This window comes from Podarcis tiliguerta, assembly GCF_965153285.1.
Source record: "Podarcis tiliguerta genome assembly, chromosome: 6".
NCBI classification, from domain to species: domain Eukaryota; kingdom Metazoa; phylum Chordata; class Lepidosauria; order Squamata; family Lacertidae; genus Podarcis; species Podarcis tiliguerta.
The window spans coordinates 534,474-548,397 of NC_139539.1; the positions used below are offsets into that span (position 1 = coordinate 534,474).

General features: G+C 55.7%; 1 protein-coding gene across 3 annotated transcripts in view; it reads right to left on the reverse strand.

The window, feature by feature from the left end:
* Positions 1 to 13,924, reverse strand: part of SLC12A5 (solute carrier family 12 member 5) — a 177,384-nt gene that overhangs the window by 72,238 nt on the left and 91,222 nt on the right. For 2 of the 3 annotated variants that reach the window (XM_083447283.1, XM_083447284.1), the window contains exons 17-26: positions 13,377 to 13,545; positions 13,094 to 13,289; positions 12,101 to 12,270; positions 10,495 to 10,626; positions 10,278 to 10,385; positions 8,583 to 8,705; positions 7,052 to 7,245; positions 6,789 to 6,803; positions 6,469 to 6,602; positions 2,106 to 5,534 (exon numbers count right to left, since the gene is read on the reverse strand). In XM_083447283.1, the coding sequence (XP_083303409.1) occupies positions 5,443 to 5,534; positions 6,469 to 6,602; positions 6,789 to 6,803; positions 7,052 to 7,245; positions 8,583 to 8,705; positions 10,278 to 10,385; positions 10,495 to 10,626; positions 12,101 to 12,270; positions 13,094 to 13,289; positions 13,377 to 13,545 (1,333 nt within the window). In that variant the 3' untranslated portion in view covers positions 2,106 to 5,442. Of the gene's footprint in view, positions 1 to 2,105; positions 5,535 to 6,468; positions 6,603 to 6,788; positions 6,804 to 7,051; positions 7,246 to 8,582; positions 8,706 to 10,277; positions 10,386 to 10,494; positions 10,627 to 12,100; positions 12,271 to 13,093; positions 13,290 to 13,376; positions 13,546 to 13,924 lie in introns of those variants that run through there. The other variant, XR_014512827.1, reaches the window with a different exon arrangement.

The window sequence follows — 13,924 nt, forward strand, 5'->3', positions numbered from 1 at the left end:
GGACCCCCTGCTTTTGAAAATGTCAATGACTCTAGAGTTCCCTGTGCAAAGCAATTTTTTGAAGAAAACGTGGGGTGGCCCCGAATAATCAAAGGATTTGGGGTATACTAAAAAGCAGACCACAAAACTTGTGATATTGCCACAAATTGCCTGTCCCCAAGCAGTAGGAACAACTTGTCTCCATTGCTCCACTACAACTGATTTTTTAAAAAAGCGATTGTGTCCCTGACTTGCAAGTGTTCTATATGCCAAAGGTGTTTATGGAAGGCAATTTTACTCGGCTGTGAGTGATCGAAGAAGAAGAAGAAATAGGGCAGTATTCAAACATGCTCTTCCATAAACTGAGGTGGTTCATCTTAGCAAAACTTAGCAGCGTATGGTTCTGTTAACTGAGGGATCTTGCACCTTTAAGACATAGGCCGGGGCTTGAGAAAGTCTTGGGGAAGACCGAGTAGAAAGCAGCTGGGATTTTGTAATGTTGATGGTTTTGTAATGTTGGCCGTGTCGCCAACCAGGTGCCCCCACAGGAATGCAGCAAGCAGGATTCCAGCGCCAGAGCGCCCTCCTCTGCTTCCAGCAGCTGATATTCAGGAGCACTGCTGCCTCTGATCGTAGGCAGAGCATGGCCATGATGGCTGGAGGTCGCCTCCCCCCCAGCCCTCTCCGTGGATCATCTCGGGACACCATCTGGCCCCCTGCCTTGCGGCTACAGGGGCAGCTTCCTATACGTGGGCAGGTGGTTGTGTTTTGGGAGGCTGCACCCTGCTTGGATATTTTTAAGAAGTATAAAAAACAAATCTCTTGCACAGTGTCTCTCCCCACCCCCCGCCCGAAATGGGCTCTTCCCCAACGGAGGCTTGTCTTGCAGGGGGGAAAGGCCCCTTCAGGTTAGCTCTGCAATCTTGAGATCACGTCCTTTGGGGAGAATGTGCGCCAAGAGCCTCCCAGCCCAGGATTTTCATTCTGCTTTTTATTTATACGGCTTGCTAAAACGGTTTTCTAAACGTTGGACAATAATTGTAAAAGCTCCTTTTTGTGTTTGTTGTAACCCCTGGCATCTCCAAGAGGGCCTGGCTGTTGGTCTTTCAGTGCTGGGGTGTGTGAGCCCCCCCCCCCAGCAGTCTTTAACATCAGCAGTAACATCTAGACCATGGGAGCATTTTAGCCCTGTTCTTGAGTTTGTTTAAAATCTAAAACAGCTTATCTTGTATTCCTTTCTTTGAATTTGTGCCATTTAGGTTTTTTAAAACCTATCTGTAAAGGCAACACTAAAATTTTCCCAGCTGAGTCCTCAACTCTTTATTACTGTGCTTGGCTTTCTTCAAGTTGGGCTGTGTCTAAAACTTGCCATTTAGGTTTTCAAACCTTTTTGTAAACTCAGTTTTAGAAACTGTACCTTTGAGTCCTCAATCCTTTATTACTGCGCTCCTGCTCTCTAGGCTTGTTGCAGCGCCTGAACCCCACTTGCTGGAGAAACAGAAGCAGTCCTCGTGGCACTGTGACATTCCCCGTGGGCAAGGGCAGCCCAGTTCCCCTCCGGTGGAAAGGAACTGCAGCGTTTGCCCCACCAGGAGTCCCCCCCTGTGGATGGCAATGCAGAACAGCAAAGACCTCTTCCGCCCTATCCTGCCTCCAGGTCTTCAGCAGCTGTAGGTCAGTCATGGGGTGGCAGAACCCCAAGAGCTCTTTGCAAAGAGCCTTGTCTCCCCTCCCTGGGCCAGTGCAAGCTGTCTGGAAGGCAATTCCGGTTTCCTTCCAGCCTGCTCAGCACCGGTCGACTGCTTGTAAAAATAAGAACCTAAGGTCCCGGATCAGGCCAGTTGCCCACCTAGTCCAGCGTTCTCTCTGTGGACTGTAGGAAACCCCCCAGAAGTGCCCCAGCCCAAGAGCCTCTCCCCTTCTGCATGTGCATAGCTCTCATGACTGGAAGCCCTAGGGGGGGGCTCCCTCCTCCAGGAACTCAGACTCTTCTCAAGTCACCTAGGTAGGGGACCATCGGTGCCTCCAGGAGGGAGTTCCACAGGTTAACTATGTGCCGCTTGGAGGCGGACTCTGCGCACAGGCAACATTCTCCTCCAGGACATAAGCAGGCCGCCCGCAGCCAATGAAGGGTGTAATAAAATCCTTTTTATTGCATTTTGTGCAGACAGGAATCTAAAAAATAAAATACAGTAGAAGCGTCAACACAAGCAGTCAACAGAGGAGGAGCCACGACCCCATGGATATCTATTGGCATAGAGAACAGCGCGGGGGGGGGGGGGGCGGTAGCCAGGCAGCCCACAGAAACACTCGCACAAAAGTAGAGGCAAGCCTAACGCGCGTTCCTTTGGATCGGCAACCTGGTTTATTTACAGGGAGGAAACTGATCGGCGTTGCTTTGCACACACAAATCCCTAGAACACAAAAGCCTACGATGGAGGAGCTCACGAAAGCTATCGAAATATTGCACTCGAATCAAGAGTCACTTGGATGGACGTAAAACAGGTTAGCTACGGTGATCGGATTATAAAGGTTACTGGATGAGCCGACTCTGGTGGGAACATTCATTAACAAAGATATTGCACATGGAGCTTGGGGGGGGGGGGAGTGTGTTTTAACCAACACAAATGGGGCCTCCGGGTCCTTCCCTTCTTCTCAGAAGCAGCATCTCTGAAGGACCGGGACTCTCCAAGGAGCGAGCCTTGGCCGGAGACCCCTTCTCAGTGCGCACGTTGGGGATGATTTAAAATTTCTTTCTCCTTTTTTGCTGTTTCTGAAGCTGGTCCCGTTTCCGCTGCAACCCCCTCCTCCAGCAGCGGTGCATGTCCTGCCCCCTCCCCCCCCCCCCCGATCACAAGAGGACCCTGCGTTCTCCCCGGGCGGACGGGGCAGAAGGGGCTCCAGGGGAGAGCGGCACACGGGACACACACACACACACGGGGGCCAAACGTGCGGGGGCAGAACGGGGGGTGTAAACTCGCATGCAGTGCCACCTGCTAAGCGTGGGCCTCTCCTGGGAGATATGGGGGGGGGCAGCTGGGAGGGGAAGGAGCCAGCCATGCGGCGGCAGGAGAAGAAGACAACCCCCCAGGCCTTCTGGAGGTGGAGAGAGGGTCAGTCCCACCCTCTGAACACCCCGCATGGAAAGTGCGCCAGGGGGTGCAGGTGGGGGGGGCAGATGCAACCCCACCAGGTGGGTGGCGAAGGGGCAGTGAGGGGTGATCTAGCTGCTAGGGGTGCGGGCGATGGGAAGCTGTAAGCCCTGCATTGCAGGGGGTGGTCTGGAGGACCTTTGGGGGTCCCTGCCTTGCAGGGGGTGGACTGGAGGACCCACTGGATCTTCTCCAACGCGGGGGGTGGGGGGGGATGGGCTCTCTTTCCTTGGAGGTTTTCCAGCAGTGGCCGGGGGATCATCCAGCGGTGATTCTTGAGCTCTGTTTTCTGCATGGCGGGGGGTTGCCCTAGATGACCTTGGGGTGTCCCTCCCAGCTCTGCAATTCTATGCTCCTGCAGCCACGGCCTGGCCCTGGGAGAGGAGGTGGGGAGGCGCGTGGGGCCAGGCTGCCTGGTGGGGCGCAGGGCGAGGGGGACGCGGAGAGTTTGAAGCTTAGCAGGCCGCACTCGGAAGTGGAAGCTCAGATCTGCTGTGAAATAGGTTCAGGTGGTTCTGGCCCTTTTCCCTGATAAGAACCCTAAGAAGCTAAGAAGAGACAAGTGCACAAAGGAGGAAACAGCCGCCGGCGCCGCCCGGTCTCAGCGGAACTCCCTGCCACTGCACGGCGCCCGTGGAGAAGTGCGCGGCGCCCGTTCTCCAAGCCGGTCCAGGCCTGGCTCCTGGCCCCACCTGGGGGGGGGGCGTCTCGGCCAGCCACCCACCCACCCCACCCGCTGGATCTCTCCCTCACTCTCTTTATGTATAGACTTTCATCTCGTTTCTGTTTCCCCCCCCACATAAATACGACCCCTTTAAAAATACATGTCCTGTGCTATTTACAATATATACAGCCCCACATCAGGCAGAGCAACGTCCCTCTGGCTACGGAGGACTATTCACATTGGTTAAAAGCCCCACAGCGGACACTGGGGGGGGGGAGGGGCTGCGTCACACATTTCGGGGGGAGGCAAGGGAGGGAGCTTCGTTGTTGCGATTCCTGCATTGCAGGGGGTTGGACTAGATGACCCGTGGGGTCCCATTTCAAACTCTGCGATTCTAGGATGGGGGGGAACAGAATCCCCCCCCAAAGCATCTTAGCCCTTTGTTGAGCCAGATGAGAACCGGGGGGGGGGGGGCATGCAGGAGCGCAGGTGGGTGGGGGGCATTAAGTGCATCCGGCTGAGGCAACCTTCCTCCCCCAAGGGAGAAACTGCCGTCCCATACGGGGCATTTGGGGAATGTCAGCGGGCGAGGAAGGGGCCACAGAAGCGGGAAGGTGGCGAGAGGGGCCCCCACCCCCACTGTGGCCCCTGGGGGGGTGTCACCTGGCAGCCCAGCCCCACGGGCCGGGAGAGCCAGTCCTAAAGTGCAAAGGGGCTGTGGTCTTGCGGGGGCCCCACTGGGGTCTGTCCTGTCTCCTCTCCCGTCCCTTTTGGCAGGAAGGAGGAAACGCGGACCCCAAAAGGCGTGGCTTCTCCGTCCGAGACGGGGCAGAGAGACCCATCTCTGCGGCCCAGTGCCCCTCTGGGCCGGACGGGAAGAGCAAAGTGCAAAATGGTTGGGCAGTTTGGAGGGGCTTGGCGGGGGGACGGGACACAAGATGACCCCCTTTCCCACTCGACAACTCTGCCATTCTAAGCCCAGGCAGCCTGCAGGGGGTCAGCAGTAGTTGCCAGGCCCTCCTGGGTGAAAAGGGCAAAGCAGGAGGGCAGGGGGTTGGACTAGATGACCCCAGGGGTCCCTTCCAACTACAAGTCTACGATTCTACGAAAGCTGCCCAGCCCCATTGCTTTGGTCCCCAAGAGGGGGCTTGTCTTAGGAGGGCAGGGAGGGGAGAGTCCAGCATTGGCAAGGGAAGAAGCATGCTGGTGGCCTCGGCTGGTGCCCTCTCCCCACCTGGGGGGCTGGGCTGGGGGGGACGGGGGGAGCAAGGAGCACACCCGACAAAAGGCAACGATAGAAAAGCAGGCAGGATCAGGGCAAGGGGCTCGGCGCATCCAAGTCTCCGGCCTCCCGGGGAAGTCACTTAGCTGCCGGCGGCCGCCCTCCGCCCCACGGCGAGCGCCGGCCCTAGAGCCGAGGTCGATCTATGGGTCAGCGGTAGCAGCCGTGCCGCTGGGCGGGAGCTGGCGGCCGCGGTGCTTGGATGGGTGCGCCTGGCGCTGCAGTTCACGTGCGGAGAGACGAGTGGAGCGGCGTTGGGCGGCAGGCCCTCCCTGCTGGCTCTCCGGGAGAGATGGGTGCGGAAAGGGGCAGGCGGGGCTCTCAGGCGGGGCACAAACCTCCGGGCAACGGCCTCGGCCAGCTTCTCAGGAGTAAATGGTGATGACCTCCCGGCCGCCACCGCGCACCAGCAAGACCCGGTCCAGGTGCTCCGTCAAGACTTCCAGGAACTCCATGTCTGGGGGGGGGGCAGTTAAGGAACGGAGGGGCACCCAGGGCACAGAGGAGAGGCCCCTACCCTGACCCTGACCCACCCTCCCCAGAAGAACCAGGGTCCTGATTCTCCTCTGCCGTTTTGGGTTTCAAAATGCAATTGTTGAGGTAGACCAGCCTGGCCAGTTAGCCCTGGTGATCATTGGGTGTCTACTGACTGGCGTTTTGTTTTTTCTTTTCTTTTTCCCAAAATGACCCCTGAATTTTTGAATTTTATTGATATTGATGCTGCATTTTATGTTCTATTTTATGCTGTTTTATGCTGTTTATGGGACGCAGGTAGTACTGTGGGTTAAACCCCAGAGCCTAGGACTTGCTGATCAGAAGGTCGGCGGTTTGAATCCCCGCCACGGGGTGAGCTCCCGTTGCTCGGTCCCTGCTCCTGCCAACCTAGCAGTTCGAAAGCACGTCAAAGTGCAAGTAGATAAATAGGTACCGCTCCGGCGGGAAGGTAAATGGTGTTTCCGTGCGCTGCTCTGGTTCGCCAGAAGCGGCTTAGTCATGCTGGCCACATGACCCGGAAGCTGTACGCCGGCTCCCTCGGCCAATAAAGCGAGATGAGCGCCGCAACCCCAGAGTTGGTCAGAACTGGACCTAACGGTCAGGGGTCTCCATACCTTTTACCTATGCTGTTTTTAAGTCACATTTTAATTAATGTTTTATATTTGTTGTTAGCCACCTTAGCCTGGTTTTAAAACCGGGAAGGGCAGAATATAAATAATATTTATTATTATTATTATTATTATTATTATTATTATTATTATTATTATTAGGCAGAGTATCTGCAGTTTCCCTTCCTGTGTTGCCCTTGCCCCCCGCAAAAGCCTCGCTCTCTGGATGCCCCACAAATGCCCCTGCCCCCAGGTGCCTGGGGGGGGGGCTCTGCCAGGGAAGGATACAGTTCTCGTCCCCCTTGCGGTTCCGGGGGGGCCCTGGCATGTTGAGCAGGACCAGCTTGGCGTCCTGGGACTTCTTGACGATGGCCTCGTTGAGGCGGATGGCGGTGTGCATCCGCCGGACGTTGGACTGGTTCCTGCGGAAGACGGCCAAGGCCTGGTCGGTTGGCTCCAGAGGCCTCCTTGGACCCTGCCCTGCCCGCCCGAGCCCAGCGTTGCCCTGCCCCATAACAGAGGTGGGGCGGGAGAAAAGCCCAGCCAGAGAGCCCCCCTGCTCCCCCCCCCCACGGCACAGAGCAGAGCAGCCCCAAGCAAAGACTTACAGGGTCTCCCACTCCCTGGCAGCGTCAGGCAAAGGAAGGAGGAAGAGAGAGAGCTGGTCATTGACTACCTGGTGCCCGCGAGGGACGCCCGGCTGCCCGGCAACCCCCTCCCTTGGCACCAAGCCCCCTCCCCTCTGCCCAGCAGCCCCCCTGGTTTCCTGCACCCGCAGCGCCTCTCCAGCACCTGCCCAAGCGACGCCCCGGCAGGAGCAGAAGCGGATCCCTCCTGCCTGGGGGGCAGAGGCGCCGGCGCCGGGACTCACGGCTTCATGCTGAAGAAGTCCTTGATGCTCTCGGGGCTGACGGGACTCTTGCCCTTGTTCTTCTCGGCCAGCTTGTCTTTCGTCCAGGTGAGGTGCACCTTCTCCGGGGCGGCCTCTGGCTCCGCCTCCGCCTCCGTTTCGTCGCCCGGAGACGGGGAGCCGCTGGTGGCGTTTTTGTCGTGGATGAGCTGTACCTGTGGCAGAGGAGGAGGAGGGCGGGAGAGGTTGGGGCTAGGGCACGGACCCTCTGCAGCCCCAGTCAGGATCGAGGCCATGCCCCACAAGTCTCTGCCTGGGTGGTCAGGGATGCTTTACTTGAGATTCAGGGGGGTGGACTAGATGCCCCCCAGGGGTCCCTTCCCATGATTCCACCAGTGGACTGGGTTACCTTTGAGGTCCCTACCTACTCTGATCGCTCTCTTTTTCAGGGCTGCAACCATTTGGCGCTTCATCAGGTTAACTGGAAATGGATTCATTGGGCAGATTCTTTATTTGTGGGATGTAACTTCACTGAAACAGGAACAGTCATTTCCTGTTTGCCGAGAGTGGACACACAGGGGATGTTGCTCCAGCCAGGAGGACTTCCTGTCACACCTGGTCTGGACTTCCTCCCCTTGTGTCTGACCAGGTAGATGGGCGTGACTCTGGCAGACCCTATAAAGAGGCTAGGCACCCAGCCATCTTTCTCTTGACTCTCTGGATTCCATCTCTGCTTTTTTAAAAAATATTTTTTATTAATTTTCAATTAATAAAATTCCAATTGATATCAAATCTTGCCACATCATAATACAAACAATAAAGCCAATTATGCAAAATTTGCAGAGGACTTCCCATGTTCTGGCTGTTGAGAGAAAGTTCTTTCACTTGTTCCTGCTTTCTTCTCTCTTATTTTTCCAGTTTTATCATTCCGGCATTAACCCATTGTCTTGATTCCATCTCTTCTTGATGCCTTCTTGCTGTCTGCTGGTTCTCAGCCAGCAGCACCTGGGCCCATCCCTCACAAGAGGATGAACCCCACACCCTTCTCTGTAGCTGGAACTAAAAGCTCAAGCCTGCCTTCAGGATCACACTGTGAACTGAATGTAAGTAAACCTCATCATTCGTTTTAAAGAAGACTGTTGTGTTGTTATTGTTTTTAAGACGGAACAAAGGGGGATTCAGCGGGATGCGGATGGCGCTGTGGTCTAAACCACAGAGCAGAAGCGGCTTAGTCACGCTGGCCACATGACCCGGAAGCTGTACGCTGGCTCCCTCGGCCAATAAAGTGAGATGAGCGCCGCAACCCCAGAGTTGGTCACAACTGGACCTAATGGTCTGGGGTCCCTTTACCTTTACCTTAAGGGGGATTTACCAGGAACAATCCAATCTGGAAAAGCCAGACTGGATTGCTTAACTCTAATGATTCTCACGAATCCATCAACTAGCTTCCTGCTATGTACGAGGGAATGTGTTCTGCTACCAACCTGAGTGTGGAAGGACAATATTTAATCAATATATCCTGGACCCCCAGTGCCCCCCTGGGCAGCCTCACCTCTTCTTCCGGCTTCTCCTCATTGTCGCCCACCTGCTCGTCGGGGACATTGAGGCGCAAGCGCGTGTTGGTGGGGTTCTTGCGCCGGATGGAGCCGCGCGACTCGTCCGTGATGCTCTGGATCTGGGGGGCAGAAGGGAGAGGAGAGGCCACTGGCAAGGGAGCTGCCCCCAGTGGGTGGTGCCAGGCTGGTGCCAGGCTCTGGCTGTGTGCCAGGTGTTTTATCTGCTAGACGTCCAACTCATCCTCAGGCTCCTTGTGGGCAAAGGCTGAGGTGCCAGTTATAAAGCGCATATAACATGCACAGGTTTTCTTCATATCACGCCCCCCCCCGGTCTGAACACACCCTTAAAACGCCCTGAATCCCTTGTGAGAGATGCTTTAGGGTGGGACTCATGGCTGGCCAAGAGACACTGAGATCCGTGTAGTGAGAATTATAGCATATGCCGTATTTTTCGCTCAATAAGACGCACCAGACCATAAGACGCACCTAGTTTTTGGAGGAGGAAAACAAACAAAAAAATATTCTGAATCTCAGAAGCCAGAACAGCAAGAGGGATCACTGCGCAGTGAAAGCAGCGATCCCTCTTGCTGTTCTGGCTCCTGGGATAGCTGCGCAGCCTGCATTTGCTCCATAAGATGCACACACATTTCCCCTTACTTTTTAGGAGGGAAAAAGTGAGTCTTATAGAGCAAAAAATACAGTAATAGACAGCCTACAGGGGAGAGATGTGAAAAAGATCAAAGGGGGGGGGCTACTAGCCAGGAGGGCTCTGCTTGGTCTCCCCAGCTGGAAGCAGTGATGCTTCTAGAAGCCACAGGAGGGGAAGGTGTGTGGGCTATCTGTCTGGAATATAGTTGTATTTGAAGGAGTTAGTGATCTCATCCACGCGGCTGAATCGGCTCTCTTCCCTCCCTCTCCCTATATGGGCAATCGATCCAGGAGATCTAGTGATCTGACAGGGTTACCCTCCCTGCCTCTGTTTGCCTCCCCCTCTCTATCTCTTGTTCAGCTCTGAGAACAGCCGTTAGTGCCCTAATCTGTGATAGTGCTGGGTACCCTCACCTGCTTGGATGTCGGACATTGTTTGGAGAAAGTGAGGCACTGGGGGAGGGTGGCTCATGAATTATCTGCATGTAGCATGTCGGACAAGCCACACAGGCTAACAGGCTAGCTATCTAGAAATCGGATGGTTTGGCTAGAGTTATTAGAAGCTCCTGCATGGACTGATCGATCGCAGGGCCCTGCAAACTGAAGCTACCTGGGGGAGCCACTTGGCCACTTCTTGAGGGCTTCCAAGTGGCAGATTGAGGTGCTTGCTTGGTATATATATATTGCTGTTTAGAATAAAAACCCTCAATCTTCTCACTCACTCGCATTTTGTGTTCCTTCTGAATCTGAACTGCCTTGCATTTGGCAAGATGCCCCTGTGACCAAATCCTGCTTGTGGGTTTCCCAGAATGAGCCCCCGGTTGGCCCCTGTGAGACGAGGGCAGATGCAGATCTGACCCAGTTCTAATGTGCACGGAGGAATCACTGCGAGAGAGCAAGACTCTCTTCTCCCAGCCTCTCTGCCCAGGCCCTTCTTCAGGCAGGGCAGATTTCTCCCTTTGCCCTTGCACGAGACCTCACAGCGCTTCCCAGCCCATAAGTGGGAGGGGGTACTGCGGCCCCCCAGCCCCACGGCCACTCACCTCGCGCTCCCTCTCCGTCTTGGTGAGGTGCATCTGCTTGAGGATCTGGGAGCGCTGCTCCATCACCAAGGTCTTCTCGTAGGTGTAGGCGGAGATGTCGCTCTCGTGCTGCGGGAGAGGGAGAGGGTGGGACATGGGGACTCCCCAGGGAGAACGGGACGCTGGACTAGACAGGCTCCTGGCCGGATCCAGCAGCCGGCTCCTCTGACAGCCTTACCATCTCCACCACTTCCACCTCGGCTGTGATGCGCAGGTGGTACAGGAAAGTCGTCAGGTCCTTCTTCATCTGAATGCTGTTGTCGTCCATCTGGGCCACCGTGAAGATCCGCATCTTGCACTTGCGCCAAACCTACGTGGGAGGAAAAGGGGCGGTGGAGCCACTGAGCCAGCGCACAGCCGGCCCTGCCCAGCTCAGGGGACTCATTCTCGGGGCAAGGCCTGGCAGAACACCAAAGCAGCAAGAAATACCAAGGATAAAGACCAGGACTAGCCGCCTGAGAAACAGTTTCTATCCTAATGCAATTTTGGTTTTAAACGCAGTGTAAGGTAGTCTCTATGGGAGTGTATTGTATTTAATTATGGGGTATCAGAGTTTTTAGGGGGCTATCCAGGCTGGGATAGCAGGCTTGTTGGTTTTTGAATGTCTGATGTAGATTTTTTCAATTTCGTTGTTCTGTATGGGACAATGACAATAAAGTTTATTGTATCGATAGAAGAGTGGCAGGTGAAGATGATGGACTCTGTGGAACTGGAGAAGCTGACCGGGAAAATCTGGAAGCAGCATGATCAAGCTTTCCAAAAAGACTGGAGCAAATTTGTACAATATTTGAAGGATCACCGTAAGCAATTAAAAACACGAGCAGGGTTGTAAGAAGTTATGGCAATGATTATTACCTTTTTTACATTTACTTAAAAATTGAGATGTTGAATGAGAAAAACGTAAAATGGAAGATGTATAACTGCTATGATATAGAGATGAGCTTTGAAAGCCAGGAGGGGGGAGGGAGGGAAGTCGATAGGCTCATATGAGCAAAAAGTAGAGTGGATAATAAGAATGTGTCTAAATATTAAAAATGGAAATGCAATAAAAATATTATAAAAAAAGAACATGTGTGCCTTCTTCCCCAGCAGCTGCCAGAAGAGCTCCAATACCGCCATTTGAGTGTGGGAGTCCCTGCTGAGGACTCTGCCCTTCCTCGTAGAAGCATAGAGTTGGGAGGGTCCCAAGGGACCATCTAGTCCTGCTGTCCTGGACTGGTTGGACGCAGAGGGACGGTGGGAGGAGCCCCCAAGGGGAACCCCGAGGGAAGAAGGCCCAGAGCCCGGAGGTGGGAGTGGGACAACGACAAGGGGTCAGAGGGAGAAGAAGGAGCAGACTGGGAAGAGGAGGTGCCAGAAGCAGAAGCAGCAACAGCAACAGGGCTTCGTGAGCAGGAGGAATCAGAGGCAGAAGCTGAAGCAGCAGAGGAGGGCCAGACATGAGTCCGGCTGATGAAGAATCACAGGTCTCTCCCCCTCCTGCCGCCAGGAGCTCCCCTCTCCACTGGTCTCCCAGAACCAGAGGAGGAATGAAGAGGGCGGAGGAGTGGTTGTCAGATTGCATGGGGAAATCCTGGAGTGGAGGGGGAAGGGGGGGGGTCTTTGATCTCAACAGCTGATTTCCATGGAGTAAGACCACCGAGAACAAGCTGTTCTTCTCATAAGGCCTGAGACTCAACCACATCAAGATCATGTTTTTGCCCATAAGGAGTTAGCAGTGCAGTTCCGCCTGCAGCGCAGGGTTCTCAGCTCGACACCCCCCCCCCTTGCGTCTCCCCGAATACCTTGTGTTGACGCAGCAGGAAGGGCAGCAGCATCAGCATCCCTCCGTCATGCACGATCCACCAGACGTCGATGTGGCCCTCCGAGAAGCGCTCCGAGTTGGCCGGGAACATGGCCAGGTTCTTGGCCACCAGGAGCGCCATGTGCCCAGCGGTGGTCTCTCGCACGAGCTCTGTGGGGCGCAGGCAGGGGAGAGAAGCGTCACCCACAAGAGGCGGGCACGGGACCCCTTGGGATGAGGGGGGCAGGAACTGGAGCCACAGAGGAGAGGGAGGACAGAGAACCGGTGCTCAAAATTCACACATTTGGCACCCAGCTAATGGCGACTGTGACCAAGCGAAGATGCCCGGGTGCCAGGACGGCATCTGATGTCTCCATCATCTGGAAGTGCTTGGCTGGGGATCCTTAGACCATTTCCACACGCCAATACCCTGTTCTGTAGAATTCTATCTGGACAATTGGAATGAATTTCCGGAACCAAAAAGGTGAGTTGAAAAATACAACTTTAGAACCGCCTGGCCACAAAATGGCAACTAGACGTTTGATTTTGGCAACCGTAACTCTGGTTTAAGGAGCCACTTGGTGCCTCGCTTATATATCTGAGTTTCTAACACGGCAGAGAACCCCAAGGTGAGCAGATGAAAGGAAGAGATTCTGCCTGCAGCACATTGTTAATCGTTGGAACTCCTTCCTGCAGGAGACAGCAATGGCCACTGACCTGGGTGGCACTGGAAGAAGATTGGGCCAATTCATGGGGGAGGAGGAAAAGGCCATGGATGGCTTCTAGCCCCAAGGGCCACGCTCCCCACCCCCAGCAAGAGGCAGCAAGTTGCTGGAAAGGAGAGCGCTGCTCTTGGGCTCGGATCCTGCCTGTGGCCTTCGCACAAGAGGCCCCTGTTTGGCCCCTGTGAGAGCAGGGTGCTGGAGTCGGTGGGCCCCCTTTGGCCTGGCCCTTAGGGCCCCTCTGCCCTCCCAGCCCCCAGCCCAGCGTGTACCAATGAAGTTCCTCCAGGTCTGGTGGTCCTCCTTGCTGCGCCAGTTGCGAGGCCAGCCGACCAGGACGCTGTTGTGCTGCAGCCCCCCCAGGCCGCTGGACTGGATGAGATGGGACATGCCGTCACGCACCGAGGTCGAGGTCACCACCTGGCAGAAGCCCTTCACCTTCTCCGCCTCCATCAGCCGCCGGATGGACTGCGAGGGAGGAGAGACGTTGGAGCCCCTTCCCGGCCGAGAGCAGGGATCGGGACCCTGCAACCCCCACCGCTCTGCCCTGCTCACCTCCTCTGCCCGCTGGACCTGGGCATGGTTGTCCAGGAAGGTGCCCTCCAGCACGGAGCCCACGATGGTCAGCCCCTTGCCGGCCTTCAGCTGGTTGATGAAGGAGAGCAGCTGCGGGTGGGCCACGTTCTGGTCCTGATCCACGCGGACAAGCACCAGCAGCTGCGGCCTGGGAAGGGGGAGGCGGGAGTTGGCGCTGGCCGGGCCCTCCTCAGAGTAGACCCATTGGAATGCAGGGAACCAAGTTCACCATGGCCATCAGTGTCGGTGGGTCTCCTCTTGAGTAGGACTAGCATTGGAGGACTCCTACCCGCTCTCGCTGCCTCCCCTTCCCAGTCCCAAGTCCCCCTCCTCTCTCCTGCCTTGCCAGCTCCCTCTGCTGCCCCATCCCTAAGGGATCATAGAACAGTGGGGTCCCCCAAGAGTCATCTAGTCCAGCCCCCTGCCTTGTAGGAATCACGCCCCCCTCACGTTGACGCCCTCCCTTTGCTCCAGGCCTCGTGCCAGGCACACCTCTGCCCCTCCTGCACTTGTTGTGCCTGTTGTGG